The following is an 18308-nucleotide window of genomic DNA, read 5'->3' as shown; positions in this document are numbered from 1 at the left end:
AATGAGAAAATTTGCAATATACATCATCATACAAAATAGAGGCTAATCACTTAGGGGGAAAAAAGGCACCTTACACCTTCTTTCTGTTGGGCTCCTTCTCATGCTCAGCGCACCAAGAGTAAATGTGACTGTGTAACAGCTAAAACAAGGATCCTGACAACTGAACACAGCAGATGTACTTGACTGTGTCTAGTATTTCCACATGCTGTAGCCAGATCAAAGCCATCCAGCCTCTCTGGATTAGCAGATATGTGAAAATGTAGGCAATTAATTTCTTTTAGTTCATTAAAGCCTACTATAACAAAATTCCAGCAGCAGGAAATCCCACAATGCCTACATGTTATATTAATCCTATTGTTCTCACTATGTTGCCTTAGAAAACCCAGACAATTCTTAAAATATTTCTCTCAAGTTCTCCTTGCTGCCTCGCTGTATCTTAGTGGCATCAGTACCATTCACAACATCACACTGACATTTCTTTCTGCATGTAAAATGATTCAAAAAATACTTGGTTCTTTACATCATGCGTTGTGTTTCCATCATAAATAATTGGATATTTTATTTCCTGATATTAAACCTAAAATGGCCAAGAAAAAAAATACTTTTTTAATGGCAAGCATATCTAGCTTACTCTACTTTTTTCAGTAAAGGCAGGACAAATTGTTCTTCTTCTTCACAAAACAGAGCCCTAAGATTCTTATTTTCTTTTTTTTTTGTTTTGAGAAATAACACCTTTAAACACGTCTACACAATGCTTCCTGTATCAACAGTCTCCAACCTTTCTGTAAAAATGCATTTCTCCCCCTTCTTTTTCACCACTCCACTATTTGCCAGTACTTTCTCTTCATGTCTCATCTGTAACTCTGCAGCATCTCAGCAATGCATCTGCCTTACTGTTTGGGAGCTGGAGACAGCCATAGATATAAAGACATGTAATAGTATTGGTGTGTATCTCTTGAAGGACTGTTAGCTCAAGTTCAGCATCTGCAGTAATCCAATTGCTGCATCTATTATAAACATTACATACCCATATCATAAAAGTTAACAGAATGGAAAACAGTGACAACTCAGAGCAGCAAATCCTCTTTGTACTTGGTGTTGCACAAGGAGACTGTGTTTGGTACTGCACAGTCATCAAGATAAAGCAATGAGAAGCTTTTTCTAAACACACAGAAAAAAAGGACAGTGGAGGAAATCATAGGCCAAGAGAATAAATTGGTTTGATCCATTTTACACAGCCAGAAGTGGGAGAATTGAGTACAAAAACAATGCCCTAAACCACCTGACCAGAGTTCGAATTCTTTATATTTTCCTTTTCCCTCTTGCTTCATAAAAGTAGTATCACATGCATTTTTCAGACTGCCCTTGTAAGCAAAGGGAGCATCAGCACTTAACCAGCTATTGAGAGAGTTTATTCTACTCCAGAAAAATACCTTTTTTTCAGCTGTGAGTAGAAAGCTGAAGGTTCAAAGTGAGATCTCTCAGCTGTTCTTCCCTTAAGAGAATTGCTGACGAATAAGCAAAAGGAACTCTAAAGATTAAATCATTACTATTTGAGGCTGTTCTTTTTAAATATTTCTGATATTTAGAAACCCTTTCAAGGAAATAACATGTTGCTGCACTTCCTCAAGTAGTTCCATTCCAAGGAATACCTTTTAACATGACATTTTCCCAACAAATTAAGCCTATTCACTGTATTTTTAAAGCCAACTGGAATCCCGTAGTGCCAATTTTGCTGCAGTACATTTCTATGTGGTGAAAATTCGACTTGTTACTGCTTCACAGTATTATTTTTTAAGTCTGCATAAATAACACTTTATGTCTTTACAAATGTTCTTTTACAAATTCATCATCCTTCACCTAGGAATAAGACAACACAGGAATACACACAAAGAAGGAAAGACTTGTGTGAAAGAGACAGATGTAACTGAATTAACAGACAGACCACAGAAGGGCTGAAAGTGTGAAGAGATGTATCACAGTGCAATTGTACCACTTGACTCAGAATAGATGTTTATTCCTCCACTTGGGTCCTCACAATACTTCTTTCAGCCCTCTCTCTCAGAGAATGCTTTATGCTACTCTAGCACAAGAAAATGGACACAGATTTTCAATCTGCAGGTTGACATACCCTTGAAAGCAAAAATGGACCCATCAAATTGACTAATTCTTGAATACCATAACAGAAATAAACTATGCAACATGAAACATAACAGGGTTATCATTCTTGTTTGTTTCCACCTCTTCACTGATTCATGCCTTTGTCATGCCTGATGTCATTGTTACTCAAATAACTTGATTTATATCAATAAATGTTTGAAAACACTTATTTGTAGCTGAAACTGTAAGAATTTAAGCAATTATGATGTTCACTGCAAACGTAATGACAAAGAGGTTCAACTACAGCAGGGCCCTGCTGCATTTTTCACCTGCCTACACATATTTGGTAATACTTTTAAGAAGCTATGAGCCTGTTCAAACCTAAGGCAGCACCACCCTAAGAGAAATATTCCTCATTCTTTTTATGTCTAAAACAGAGGATTCAGAGGCAACTATTTATTTACCTGAAGTACATATGCACTGCAAATCAGCACATATAGCAATTCCAGTACTTCCCATTTAAGGTCATCTCAAGTGTTCTAAACAGCCCAGAAGTTGAGTAATGACACTACTTTTCCTGGCAACTTGACTTACAACTGGTTTAAATTAAACAGCTTTTTAATTAAGTAGTCATTTGGTATGACACTTCAACACAATAAAATGCCTGAATCCGTCCCTGTTTTCATGTGTATGTTTGCACATCCACAGTAGTATCCTGCCCAGATTTTCTAAAGATCAAGTCATACTCATAAAGAAAACTACTCAAAACAGTACCAATTGATTTCACATCAGTATTTTCCATAAGTAGTCTAAAAGCCCAAGCAAATATCATCAAACCGTTTAATTATCTGATGACTTTATTTGCCTCTTTCTGGCTTTAAGTAATTTAGCATATTCAGGTGTAATAAAGTTTATCTCAACATTCTCATTCAGTACTGGCTTTATGTACCAGAAGCAACTTAAATTCACTGCCCATGCATTAAAGAATAATTTCCAGTCCTAACCACTTACCCTGCAATGATCGACAATTCAGCAGCTACTAAAAGCTTTAGCAAAACAGTCTGAATTCTTGAACCTTTAGTCTTCTTTCAAGACATTCATGTTGCCTACTTTTATTTCTCTACTGTCAAGACGTCCAAAAAAGGCAATTAAAACTTAATTGGCAAAAATCTCAACAGCAATTAAAAAAAAAACAACCAAAAAACCAAAAACCCTCATCTCTCAACTTCAGTGACTAACAAATACAAGTCCCTGTCAGAGTGATGTTTTGGCGCATTCTTAACCTGAAGCCTAAACATTTATCTAACTTTGCTGGAGGATGAGCAGCATCCCTTAGTCTCAAAACCAGCATCTCTGGAATCAACTGTGCTATTGCCAATATTTCATTCTACCTTACGTGATCACCATGACGAGATTTCCTTTTTGCCTTTACAGACTACAGTCTTAACTAATTAAGCTACATTAATAAATGTAATCTTAAAAAATTAAAATTAAAAGAAAAATCCAGCAAGTCACCTGTTAGAAACAACTGTAAGACCCCACGGCTTCACTTATAGTTCAGGAATTTTAAATCATGCATCATTCTCACAGGGAAATATTTAACAGTGATGAATTCTGGGCATCACAAACTGACAGTGTGTTTCAAGTCTGGCTGACAGTGAGTTAAAACCCATAATATGCAGCATTGCGGCTTCAGAAATAATTTTCATATTTTTTATGCTGTACCAAAAAGATTGTTTCTGCTATTAATGCAAGTGCTTATCAGTAAGACCAACCAAGCAAGAAGGCTTTAGACAGTGTCACAGCTTGAAGCAGAGAAATGGGATTTTGTGTTCAGCCCCTGGGTGTAACTGGGCTGACAAAACTACTAGATTTATTGTGGTGCAGCTGAAAACACATGCTCCTCTGCACTGCTAAAATAACCAACATGGTCTGGGAAAGTTTTGGATGCAGTCACTGTAGTTTAATGAATATTCAGACACCCTTCTTGGCTGGTTTGCTCTTCTTCTTATCCTTTACAGTGGTTTTAGCATAGCCAAAGTGTAGTGAGAGACTGGGACTCCATTTGCAAGGGAAGTCTGCTTTGCAACTGCTTCTGAGATACAGACATATCTGCCTTTTTTTTTTTTTAAAAAAAAAAGGTATCTGTAAATCTATCCAGAGCATAAAAGTAGCTTAAGACTTATTGATCCCAACTCACAGTGTTAGAACTATTTAGCTTAACCCTGGACACATGGCACTCAAATGCCAGTCTATCAGGCTAGTAACAGCGACACAGTGAAGAGCTGGGCTCTTTGCTTTCAAGTTGAAAAGGGCATTCATCATCTCACTGCTGTGAAAGTGACCTCATACTTCTCTGCTTCACACCTGTATCAGTAACACAAGAGCTAGCCAAAGGCACCCCCAACCCCTGTGCTGTTTAGGATGCTCACAGTGCTTTTAGGGAATAACACAAAAGGCCATTGCTGCAAAAAAAGAACAGGATTAATCTGCTGCACCTAGCCATGGTGGATAGGGAAAAACTGATGGGCTAAAACTGCAGTAGAGAAAGTTCAGGTTAAGCATAACAAAAAAACACTGAATATGGTGCAGCGCAGAACAGATTGCCCAGGGAAGCTGTTGCATCTCTGTCACTACAGACCTTTAAGATTAGGACAGACAACTATTTATCAGGAATGGCACAGGTATAACAGGTACTGCCTTGGGCAGGAGGATGGACTGGAGATATCCTGAAGTTCCTTTCACATATACTTTTACACAACAATGCTGATAAAATGGAGTTGCTGAAATGCAGACACATGTCCTTTCAAAAAAGCCTTCCAAACTCCTACAGCATTTTGTGAGGGCTTCTTGCTATCACAGAAAGAGAATACTGTCAGATTAATTCAGATGATCTCATCTTGTTTCTAGCCAAACCCCTCCTAAGCCTGAAAGTCAAATCCCTGAAGTGATTTTCAGCCTCATAATCAGCATATGACAGCTGCCTGTTGTATGGCTGATCCTGCAGGTTAGTGCAAGTCTACCTGAAGTTACATTTGTTCTTTTGAATAAATGTTATAACATTATTTTAAATAGTTTCCTCAAAATTGATTTCCCTAAATTAATAATAAGATAATAAGTAAGCCCATACTGCACCAACACAATACTATTTGAAAAGATGTAGGGAAGGCATAACCTGTTTCTACAAGACTTCCAGTTTGTTCATGTTTTGGCAGCTTGGGTTTGTCAGGGCTTTTACTGTGACACCTTCAAGGCAGCTGGGGTGAGTCCAGTTATCTTAAAGATCAGCTTTATCTCAACACCAGTGTGTGAAAATCTCTTTTAGGTCAGGACTTGAAAAACATAAGCTAGAAAACCATCCACATTCCTTCTCACACCTAACCATTTACAACAGTATTTGAAAACTTTCCTTCAAAACTAGGGGTCAGAATGATCTACTCAGAGTCCAAAGAATGAAAAAGATAAAATAAATATGCTCATACCATGATAATTTTTTAAACTACAATTTTACATATACTCCAATTATTGCACAATTCAAAATAAGTTCATAAGATGAAGAAATATCAAAGACTGCAATCGCTTGAAAGTCTTCATGCTCCAGTTATGAAATGGGCTGATCACATTTGACAATGTCGTGGTTTAAACCCAGCCACACAGCTATGTAGCTCCCATGGGTTGAGATAAGAACAGTTTAACAGCTAAGGTATAACACAAATCACTACTGCTACTACCAATAATAATAATAATAATAATAATGATAAAGAAAATAACAAGTGAAGAGAATACAACACCTCACCACCTGCTGACGGATAACTCACCCCACACCACCCGCCTGAGCACCAACCGTTACCTCCTCCATCCCCTCCAGAGAACTAGCCCTTCTGGGTATCTCTCAGTTACATCCTGGGCATGACATGCTGTGGTATGGAATACCTCTTTGGCTAGTTTGGGTCAGGTGTCCTGTCTCTGATTCCTCCCAGCCTCCCCTCCTCCCTGGCAGAGCATGAAGCTCAGAAAGTCCTTGGCCAGACTAAACATTACTGAGCAGTAATTAAAAACATCAGTGTTATCAACACTGTTCCCAGACCGAAAGTCAAAAACACAGCACTGCACCAGATACTAAGAAGGAGAAAAAATGACTGCTACTGCTGAACCCAGGACAGACCTCCAACATTTTCACAGGCAAATTTAGTCCTGTTATAGTCTCTTATTAGTCCACCATGGAAACACAGACCTGTTGAGAGGGTAACTGCACAGAAGGTTCCTTTTTCCTCCTGTCAGCACCCTTGATTTTAAACAAGACAGAGAAAAAAAGGTGTGGTTTATAACAATTTTCTCTTGTGACCAGTCCATGATTAGGACTTTGGCATGTACCATAATGTGTGTACTGCTAAAACAGTTTGACGTTAGTAGCCATGGAAAGGAAAAAAGCAACAGGTATTAGGGCAGTGTTAAAGTTTTCAGAAGAGAAAACAGAAATAGTTTAGAGTAGATCTATGCCACAAATAACTGAACTTTCACAAAGCTTTTAAAGAGCCTGTGCAGTGAGTGGCAGCCCCTCCTGGTTCCTTCAAGCCAGGTCTATACAACAGACCTGTGCTTTTCTGCATTGGAAGAACACTGACATCTCATTACCTGTTGGTATCTCCTATTGCTAGTGCACATCTTGCTACCATTATAATTCTAGAGACCACAGTCCTAGCCTACCTACAGACATCCCAGGCTTCAACACTAACTCTGATTTATAAAGCATAATGCAGACAACTTGGAGGGAAAAAAAAAATCTCACTGTGGTTTATAGTCTCCAGTGTACAGCTCCAGCACACTCTTTGTGACTTGGCATACCTTCTGATCTCACACTACTGCACCTCCTCTCTGAAGCTCTCCTTGCCATGACCATAAACAAGAAATAACTACCTTTACTTCCACAAGTTAGGCATGGTGTCAAAACAACTATAACCTCACGAGCAAGATACAGGCATAAATACGGAACAAATGGACATACAGGTTCTTAACAATAGTTGGACAAAATATTGAAAATATTAATAAGGTGGTGGAAAGGAACTGTTGAAGCTCTGATTCTCCGGTACAAATGAAGACTGATCTATTATACAGTAGAAGAAATTTTTCACACTTAAATTATGGTAACAGAAAAAAAATCCATATTACAATACTCTTACATGTACTGCTACTAAATATAGTTAATGTTGTAGCTCTATCTCTTTTCAGTTTTCTCCTGCTAAATACATTACACAAATGGAATTTTCCATAAAGGTCTATAATAAAATTAACACTATCATAAAGCTGAATAAAATTACATTATATTAAAACAGAAATTTAAAAAGACAAGAGTCTTAAAAGAAAAAGCACACAGAGGTTTTTTTTTCTGAACAAGTAGGGAACCCGGCCTCTTCATGGGAATTTAATGTTCAATCAGTGCCATAACATTATGTCTGGATTGCAGATCTTGAGGCCAAATGTCTAGTATTATGTGGAAATGAACTAATACTATCAGGGAATACACAGCAAGTATTTTCTCTCACAATGGTACAAATAATACTTCTTAAAATAATTAAAATCAACCAATGAAGATGATAAATGAAAACTCCTCTCTGATGTAACCTTTATCACAAAAGCCAATCTGTGCAAGTTCAGTATTTCAAAGGATGATTTTCTACAAGAAGAGTACATTGCTCGTGTATCGATTGTCCTAATGTAAAAACTGAATACAGTAATCAGGCTAGTAAATCCTTAGTCAGCAAAGAGTTTGTAAATGTATAAATGGAAACAGCACATGTGATTTGACATTCCTGTAAGGATCCCAAGAGAATGCAAGCAGAGGAAGCAAACAGGAGATGGCACATTCATTGCAATAGAAAAATTGCCCCACCCCAAATGAAAAGGGCAACTTTTCACTAGGAATCAATCTTTACTGCTAAACAACTGTAGCTGAAGATTTCAAGGACAGATTAAATCCTTGCATTCGAAGTCTCATTCCATTTTTTTTTAATTCATTCATGAAGAGGCAGCTGTATATTAAAATAAACAAGAAAATTTGAATTAAGTATTTTTTTTCCTTTGCTTCAAAAACTAGTAACTGATTTAAGGATACCTTATCCTAAGCATCTGTGCATGAAGTACATGTGCTCTGATTATCATTAGTACCTCCCAGTTAGAGGCTAGCTACTTATCTCCAACTGGACATTGATTAGGATGTAACCTGGTGCCACGGGACCTGTTTCATGCTGAGATTGCTGTATCTATGCATCTATCCTATTTGAGGTTTTTAGCTTTGACTAAATTAAGCCAAGTCCCCTGCACTAAAAATCCCCAGTGCATACATGGTTGAGGGAAAAACCAGTATTCTGTGCAATCAAAAACCGTGGGACACTACCAGTGATAAACCAATCTTGATACAAGATAAAAAAATTGGGTTCAATATATAAAAAGCATTTGTGAACCCCTGTTTCACAGGGGATGAGCTGATGCCACTACATGCCTTTGGGAAAAATGGTTAATCTTACCTGACGTTTTATACTGATTGGGCCAAGTACTTAGTAGTTATTGAACATGACTGTATTCCACAAGATAAAGGGTACTTATCTTCACTAGTTCCTTTCCTTATTAAAGACAAGCATTCTTAAACAGTGTAATCTTTTTAACAGCTACATCTCATTTAGAAGCTTCACAACAGCTATCAAGTCTTAATATTCTCCCTTTAATTTAAAAAATATTTGCAATGAAACAGGGAACTTAAGGGAAAATTTGCTTGACATGCACAAGTACTATTTTCTGCTTATGGAACTCGTGTCAGGAAAAATAGACTTAATACAAGTAAAAACTTCTATATGACTTAGATCTATCATATAGCAATCTGAGCAAAAGTCTTCAAAACCTCCATTAAATTTTTTAAGTCTTGACAGTTATAAAGGACTAATAAAGTAATATAAGATTTGAGCAACATTCATTATTTGTCAGAGTTTTGTCCGTAGCCAGAGAGCTGAACCAGAAGAGGAAACAAAGGCTGATATTACTGAACAAAACTAACTACACATTATTATTTTAGTAAATTGTAATGATTCTTTTCTAGAAAAGAAAATTCAAATTTAATGACATAATTCTTGAGTTTTCATTATTAAAAATGCTGATATTCCTACCTGCAAAGGGAACAGGTGCATCTTTATCCAAAGCAACAAGGGGAGGATCCAGGATTACAGTGTCATTGTTTTCTGTTATGATTCCATGGTACGAAGTCTCAATCCAGGGCTTGTGCTTGTTCACTAGAAAAGAAACAGTGTGCCTAGTTAATCTGACTGTGTTCTACATCCATTTAGCTCATTTTATCTTTTAAGAGAAATTATTTAACACAAGTCCAGTATTAACATTATTACTCAAAAGCCACTAACAAGATCCCAAAAATCTCTGATGCAAGAGAACGAATGTCCAGAGAAAGACAACTCTTGTCAAAACACAGAGACAAGGAGAAGGGCAGATGAAAACACTGGACACTTGGTCAATGTCTCCTTTTCTCTTTTTGGAAAATATCTAAAATGGCTTTTGTGTTCCAAACGCTGTAGCCAAAAACAAACAAACAAACAAACAAAAAAAAAAAAACCAGAAAACCAACAAACCCCACAAACTTCTGAATCACTTTGATAAAAGCTGCCACTTCTTTTCATTTAACCAGCTTCAGTTACACTTTTATGAGATAAATAGCTTTTCTGAAAAACCCATCCTTCAAATCCATGTGTCAAATGTGGTTACACCACGTATCATCTGATTATCTTACTCCTGAACCCTTTCAACATACATCCTTCTCACCAAATATCTTCCATTCACTTGGAAATAGAAGATGCATTTCCCCTCCTTTTTATTCTGTAAGAAACTTAGCTTTGCTGTACTTATAAACATCATTTTGTTCCCACAGCCACAAGCTGAATTTTACATTTTTAGAACTCCTAAGTAATACAATGGTGTTAGCTTAAATAAACAGCAGTTTGAAGAATGTACTATCCCAGGCATGAAGGAACACTGCACTAAGGAGTATCTTCCATGTTTCCACTACATCCAGATGCAAGGTAATTTTTGTACATATTATTTAGCTCAGTGTACCAGATGCTGAGGAAAACATCTGGTGATGTTATCAAGGATGAAGGGTTGACACTTAAAGCAAAAGGAACCAGATAGGATTCTTTAAAATAACCCCACTACAAATCAAACAAAATTCACACACAAACCCAATCCTTTTTCCTGCCTTATTTTCTGAAAAACCCCCAGGCAAGAATGAGTTTCAAGCTTTTCCCCTGTTTCTTCTTTGTGAAGAAAGTAATAATTAATACAAAGACAATAGAGGGCTCTGGCCACAGTGAAAGAGCTGGGCAATGAACAAGTTATTTTGTTCACTGACTATTTGGAAAAAGCAAACATACATATTTATGGCAAACAGAAGTTCCTTCTTTTTCCTTCTTGTTTATTTGTTAAATCATTAGAAAATTGAAGACTTAGGATAATCTGAAGTCCTTTTAAAGCTGAGTTATTTTATATTCTAATAACTAACAGAACTTTGAGTTCATTTATATGTCATAATGTATATACTTTCAGAAGACAGCATACTAGATTCATAGATTCACTGTGGGTTTGTCCATTTTTGCAATAAGTAAGCAACAGGAAGATTAAACTGGGGATGTGTCAGGAAAAGGTGAAACGGAAAATAGGGAACTCAAATCTCGTCATCTTGTAATGACTGTACAGCCAGAGGAGAGATTGATGAGTTAATGTGATAGGATGAAGGCCAAAAGTGTGATTGATGTTGAAATACAAGAAGAGATAAATACAATTTCAGAGCTTTGATTGGCATTTGAGATTCCAGTTTCTAGGGCACTTGAAATATTTTCTGTTATTTGAATACGTGAATTGCCTATACATCCAGACACTGCAGAACTTTAGACTTGTTCAAATCAGTACTTACCATATGCTTCTGTTTACATATTCTTAAGTTACTCACTCTTAAGTTATCTACTCAGGCTATCTTTATGTCAATGTACTGAAGCAAAAACATGACCTGCAATTGTTTTTGCCTATAACTGGTTAGAACCTGAAGATCTTGATTTCAATATATATAGCTGAACTTATGTTTTCAATCCATATTTAGTTTAAAATGCCCCCAAACTACGTTAAAGTTGCATTGTTTTCTCAGTTACAGCAAAAACAGTCAAATTTTAGGTCAGGTTTCCAAAGACACACAATGCCACGCTGCATTTACTTAAGCACAAGTTTTATTATGCTGTCTTCATATAAAGCGTTACTTTGAATCTCTTAAAGAGTAACATGTACAAGATCGTTAATTTGGGGATCGTTTTACTTTTTCCTTGCATTTGTCTAGCTGAGTAAAAGCTGGAATCAGTACAATGCTTTCATGACCTCAAATGCATATTAGTGAAGATGAATAGACAAAATATACCTATGCTGTGGGTAGGGTTTTTAATACTTGCCTCCCTTCCTGTAATTTATTAGTTATTCATATAAAATCACAATGTAAATAATTTGTAGCACCTAGGACAAGGCAATTAATCTTTATTACAGTTAGAGGTCAATTCATTATAATTTCTATGCACAACTTAAACTATACTTCCATTGACTGTCCCACCAAAGCCTGTGGACTAGATGACCTCTGAAAGTCCCTTCCAACCCAAGCCGTTCTATAATTCTACAAGCCTTTGGGTGTAATAAAGTCAGCATGCTAGAAAACTGCCGCTCTCTGTTTCACCTGCAAATGCACACAGCACATTAGACAATGAGGCAGAAAAAGGCAAAATTAAAACAAACTCATTCTGCAGAGCCTGCAGGAAATTGCATGCCCCCAGAAATGCAGTCTTGCAAGTTGGTTTAAAGACAGGCCCTAAAAGCTAGCAGAAGGCCAGAAACCCCAAGATATGCCTAGTTCCTACATTCTACTTCAGTGCCTTATACCCATCCTTGCATTGTGCCCTGGGTTTTACCCCTTCCAGATGGCACACTCAGAACCCCACCCTGCTTCTTGCCATCTGACTGAGGTTAAGAACAATCACCACCCTTCACACCAAACTCCCTTACAAACTCTGACTGCATCTGAGCACTTCGTACCTGTGCCAAAGGGCCAATGGGAAATTCTGCAGCAGAAACAAGAACAGAATCAGAGACAAGACAGTGATGCATCAGCAGTAGGAAGAGAAAACAGCAACTCTGAACCATCCAAAACTCTTCGGCATCTACCAAAAAGCCTTTTACTACTAGTATGGCTCTACGTACACAAAATTGTCTGTAATGTGAGCACAGAAGTATTATTATATCTGGGCCACAATATACGAAAAAACACAAGGATATCATCTTATGAGGAGAGACAGTATCTTTTCTATAACCCAAGATGGTGCTTGTTTGGGGCAGTGGGAGGGGGTGAAAAGCGGCACGTTTACAAGGAACATGAGCCAGCAGTGTGCACTCACAGCCCAGAAAGTCAACTGTATCCTGGGCTGCATCAAAAGGAGCGTGACCAGCAGGTCAAAGGAGCTGATCCTGCCCCTCTACTCTGCTCTTGTGAGACCTCACCTGGAGTATTGTGTGCAGTTCTGGTGTCCTCAACATCAAAAGGACATGGTACTGTTAGAACAAGTCCAGAGGAGGGCCACGAGCATGGTCAGGGGACTGGAGCACTTCCCATATGAAGACAGGCTGAGAAAGTTGGAGCTGTTCAGCCTGGAGAAGAGAAGGCTCCGTGGAGACATCATAGCAGCCTTCCAGTATCTAAAGGGGGCCTATCGGGATGCTGGGGAGGGACTCTTCATTAGGGACTGTAGTGATAGGACAAGGGGTAACGGGTTGAAACTTAAACAGCAGAGGTTTAGACTGGATCTAAGGAAGAAATTCTTTACTGTTAGGGTGGTGAGGCACTGGAATGGGTTGCCCAAGGAGGTAGTGAATGCTCCATCCCTGGCAGTGATCAAGACCAGGTTGGATGAAGCCTTGGGTGATATGGTTTAGTGTGATGTGTCCCTGCCCATGGCAGGGGGGTTGGAACTAGATGATCTTGAGGTCCTTTCCAATCCTAACTATTCTATGATTCTATATCTGAATTAAGATAGCAATAAATGCCACAGATTTTAATCCCCAGTGGTTAACATGAATATATCAGCTCCACACAGCAGATACCATTTCACAATACCAAAAAGCCACAATGGTTTATAGTGACCCCTTGAATGAACACTGCAGCATTAATGATTTCCCTTATTTGTCCTTTTTTTGTCCCTTTTTTTCAGTAACATTTTTATATAAATTAAATCTTAAGAATTCAGACTTAAGTTCAAAGACTCAGGAAGAAAACCTCCCTCAGGTAATAGTATTTCGCATCACACAGATGAAGACTCGGGTGATATGGTTTAGTGTGAGGTGTCCCTGCCCATGGCAGGGGGGTTGGAACTAGATGATCTTGAGGTCCTTTCCAATCCTAACTATTCTATGATTCTATGATTCTATTAATAGAGTACGATAGTTCTTTTCAAAATTCAGACGGTTTCTGACTCAAAATGCATGGAAAATGTCAGTGATCCAAAAATAGCACATTAATTCCTCCAAAACACAACCAGAGATGCAAGCCTGGATTGCCTGCATTGCCCACTCCAGAACAGGCCAGGGCTACAAACCAAAGATAGAGATGGAAACTAAAATCTCAAGAAGTAGCAGCTGAGAACAAAGAATTCAGAAGATAGGCACATTTGGGGGGTAAGGTCACTAAAGACACAAGGATTATGGGTTTAGTAAAGAATACATGTCTTCCTCTGGAAGGCAAAGAAAACAAGGGCATGAATAAATGTATTTTGAGGGAAAAGAAACTAAGCCAGAAGTAGGAACTGAAAATGGTTGGGAAGGAGGAGAAATAAATAAATGTTTGTGTTTTACAGGATTAAATCTTTCTTAGCATTTGGAAAAAAACAACACTGAGTGGGTACAGATGCAGAAAACAGGATGCTGTGTTTCCCTACATAAAAAGGAAACTGAAAGTTTTCACATACAAACCACACTTTTTACATTTTGTCAAAGAGAAATTCTAAAGAAATTTATTTTTGTCTCACACACTTTGTTTTCCATGTGATGTCATTGCATGAATTACTCAAACACCATTAGCTGTGTTCTGAGTTTACATTTAGATCGCTATCTTTAAATCATAATTATGTGCTTTTACATAAAATAATAACGTGAAACTCATGCCCCAACCAAGGCAAAGTGAGTTTTGACACTAAGCTCAGCTAAAACAAAATTTATATAATTTATGATATATGATTATGAGATGTGAACTCTTTGGAGAACATTTTAACTAAGGAATATATTATAAGCAGTGCATCTCAGCAACATTAAATTACTCAGTGGAGATCCTACAAATAACTTGGCATTGGTCTGATCACACTGCACAATAAAAACCTGTGTTGCACAAGGTTTTTATTCTGCCTTAAGCACATTTTCTGGCCCTCAAGAAGAGGCCTATCAAAAATGATGATTCCCACTAGCAAAATTTCTTCTTACATTGAAAGAAGGGGAAAAACTGACATGGAGGACCCATGTTTCAGCAGCTCATTCTTGTTTGACCCAAAGCATCAAGCCCCTTGTCTAAGGGAAGTGGTAATACTAGCCAGTAATCTACCAGCTATTTCTAAAATAAAATAACATACTCTTTGTTTATTCTGGACATGCTTAGAAGTTAATATAGCTATAAATATGCTGGATTCTCTTGTAAAAATTGGGTTTTATTTGAGAGGAGGAGAGAATATTTTTAACACTGAATAAATCAATATTGAACATTAAACAGGAACTTTATATGGAAAAACAATGTAGCTACAAATTTCATAAAACTCTACTCAGAATATTAATCTGCAAAACTTTCAGCAACATTTTTGCTTTTGACCCTTATTTCCATCCTTTCTGGTTGGAAATGGGAAGAGCCCATTCTGAATTTACACATACACATAAAAACAAACCTTCACACTGTGCCTTGTTGTCATCTTTTGGGTAGTAGACCACAAAGTTTTGCTTTCTGTGCCTTAAACTGGCTCTAGGCTTACAAGTTATTTGTATTAATAGAGAAGAGATTTCACCTCCTTGACAAAGATGTCCAGTCCTTATAAATTTATCTACTGATACTTTTCATAACATGTGGACTACAGAGAACTGAATTCTGCCCTACCACACTCTATATGCTTCAGCATTCAGACCAGGAAATTGCCGGTCTGCTGTACGGAATTACGTGATGAATCTGTCCACACACCTAGCCATGGGAACTTGAAGAGCACACATATGATTAATTCTTCATTCATTAAAGTCTATACAGTTAAAAATCTTTGGGAAAGTACCTAAGAGCATAAAAATGTTTTTATTCTTCTCACAAGGTCATAAACAAACAAAGCTGATTCTTCATGTATTTAGTTGTACACAAAAAAATTCCCATTTATCTTGCTTACCAATGCTGACCTTTAATCCAACACAAATTTCTTATAAGCATCCTCATTCTCATTTAAAAAAAAAACATAAACCATCAAGATTCACAATATTTAACCCCTTTGAAACTTCATTTAACTTTCTTCAATACTTATTAACTCCATGCTCCCTGTACGAAACTGCCCCATTCCTAGATGCTTTAACATTTCTTTGTTTGGCCTACAGGCTGTTCAGAACACGGATCTGGTTTTGCAGTATGAGATTCTATAGCATGGATTTTAAATAAACCTGTCTCTAGTCTTCACTCCTCATAGAATACATAAGTGTCCTCTGAAGAGTTTTGTCAGATGATACTATCTGAACAGGGATTCCAGAATAGTTTCATGGACTGGATAACAGTATCTTATAAATAATCCAAATATGTAAAAGAAATGCTGAGGAACACAAAAATCACCAGTAAACATTTTTATCTAGACAGTGTGTTACTGTATGAAACAAAAAATAATTAAACAATCACAGAGAAAAAGCAAGAGTAATCCCCTATTGAGACCAAAACAGACCTCCTTACGGAGTTAATAGATCTGCAGCAAGGTGCCCTGCTGAGCTAAGGAGCAAATCTGAAAACTGAATGTCCCTTTGATTGTCTGACATACTAAAACCAGAGAATTCCAACTGCTGGCATTACTCCTTGTGAATGCTCTCAACACTGACACATCTAAAAACACTGTAACTATACTGTAACTATTACAGAACACCAGATATCCTAAAATTTGCTGAGCAGATTTTCAAAAGTCCTATTTTCCTCAGAACTTTATAACGCAGCATTTTGTCTTTGTAAATAGCAACCTCAGGTAAACTTTTATTAATGGAAACTGAAGTAATTTAGGTTTTATGCAATTATGTCTCAACAACTTCAGCAATGCTCTGCAGTTGAGTACGGTATTTTGAAAGTTCAAAGTTAAAACCACTATCATATGATTAGGCTAAAATAAATGAGTACAAACCTTTATAAACTTTTTGCCACACATACTGATTTGACAGCACAGACTCCCAAGCAATCTCGGGATTGACAGCACAGACCCCAAATGCAATCTCACTGAAATCCCGTGCTCCTACACACAAACCTACATATTTGGGAATCTTGAGAAATGAACTAAATCTTAATGCCAAAGATTTGAAAGGAGTAGTTTATTTTGAAAACAAGAGAAGAAAGTACTGATGTTCACCTTTCCATTATCTGTTTAAACGCACAGATTTCCATACAGCGGAGTCTGAAGGATATTCCAGTTTTACTGATTATGATGTAAAGGACTGAAGGATATTCCAGTTTTACTGATTATGATGTAAAGGACTGAAGGATATTCCAGTTTTACTGATTATGATGTAAAGGACAGGTATTGCTTCAAATTACCTGCCCTTCACTTAACCTGGAGAGATGGGGCTCCAGGCTATCATTAAAGGGGCTAGTGATCTTCTTCTTTATAATGACCACCACTCTATCCAGATTAGCCAGGTTGGTTTTGAAATAGTGACTGCATTATTGAAAAGAGATGCTTTAATCAGTGGTCAAACACAAGAAATTCAAATACTTTAAGAAACAAGGAAAAAACAGGAAGACTGCAAGAAATTGAGAGATGCAAATGAATTCTAGATATGTTTATGTGAGCAAAGGCTTGTGAAGCTGAAAGGTTAAGGCAAAGACAGGACCATGCCCAGAAACACAGAAAATGGAAGCACAAGAAAACTTTACAGTACACATCCTGTGGATGTCTTGTACTATTTCAGCATTATGGTTTAACCACGAATGCACTACACATGCCAAATCATTGCTACACTGCAAGATGTACAAATCTAAGATGGTACACATCCATTATATAGAAAATCAGAGTTCATGTTGGGACATCCTGTGTAATATTCCTGAACTACAGAAATACACAGACTAAACAATCAAAAGCATAGGCAGAAACGCAGTACAGAGAAACACAGAATAAAATCCATTTACGAGTATTTCTATATTTTGTGTTCAGATGTCTCTTAAACTGAAAAGTAACTCAAAACAAATATACCAATTGTTTGTCCTCACCCCAGACCTACCTCTAGAAAATGCCCTAAAATACTGACATTTATTACACAATCCATGCATTATAGCTCCTACTACCACAAACGCACCATGAAGCTGGTAACTGGTGGTGGTATGTGTCTCAATCACAGCAGAAAATAGGAATGGAGTAAATAACCCACAGGGAGGATAAAGATAAAAAGAGAGTTTTGACGAACTCTGAAACACTGAATGAACTCAGTATGTTAGTTCTCAAAAAAAAAAACAACAAAGAAACCAACCCCCCCCCCCCCAAAAAAAAAATACAAAACCAAACAAACCCAACAAAACAAAAGAAAAAAACCCCACAAAAAAAACAAAACAAGCCAGGTATTCTATAATACTATAATAATGAATTTCTCAGGGCAGCTTGACCTGAGTACTTGCATAAGAAATTAATTCTCTTTATGGCCACAGATTCCTTCAATTTTCATTCAGTTTCCAGGGCTTCAGCCAGTGGAGAAAAACTTGTCTGTGAATGGAAGACATAATGAAGTAAGAAAAATCAAACTGCATCTTCTACACATTCTTGGATTTTTAGTTAACTGGTTAAGTCTCACATCTAAATACCAAATACTATTTTCCCCAGCTTCATTACTTTGTCCTTAATAATTTACTACTTCTATGAACTGCTAATAAGATTGATTTT

At 37.2% G+C, this 18308-nt stretch overlaps 1 protein-coding gene across 1 annotated transcript in view; it reads right to left on the bottom strand.

Annotated features, from left to right (window-relative positions):
- CLSTN2 (calsyntenin 2) overlaps positions 1-18308 on the bottom strand; it is a 319995-nt gene that overhangs the window by 184460 nt on the left and 117227 nt on the right. The window contains exon 2 of the mRNA XM_031053268.2: positions 9258-9380. Within this exon, the coding sequence (XP_030909128.2) occupies positions 9258-9380 (123 nt within the window). The remainder of the gene's footprint in view (positions 1-9257; positions 9381-18308) is intronic.

This window comes from Melopsittacus undulatus, chromosome 6, assembly GCF_012275295.1.
Source record: "Melopsittacus undulatus isolate bMelUnd1 chromosome 6, bMelUnd1.mat.Z, whole genome shotgun sequence".
Taxonomy (NCBI): domain Eukaryota; kingdom Metazoa; phylum Chordata; class Aves; order Psittaciformes; family Psittaculidae; genus Melopsittacus; species Melopsittacus undulatus.
The sequence above is the reverse complement of the archived record's forward strand: the minus strand, read 5'-3'. Positions and strand labels throughout refer to the sequence as shown.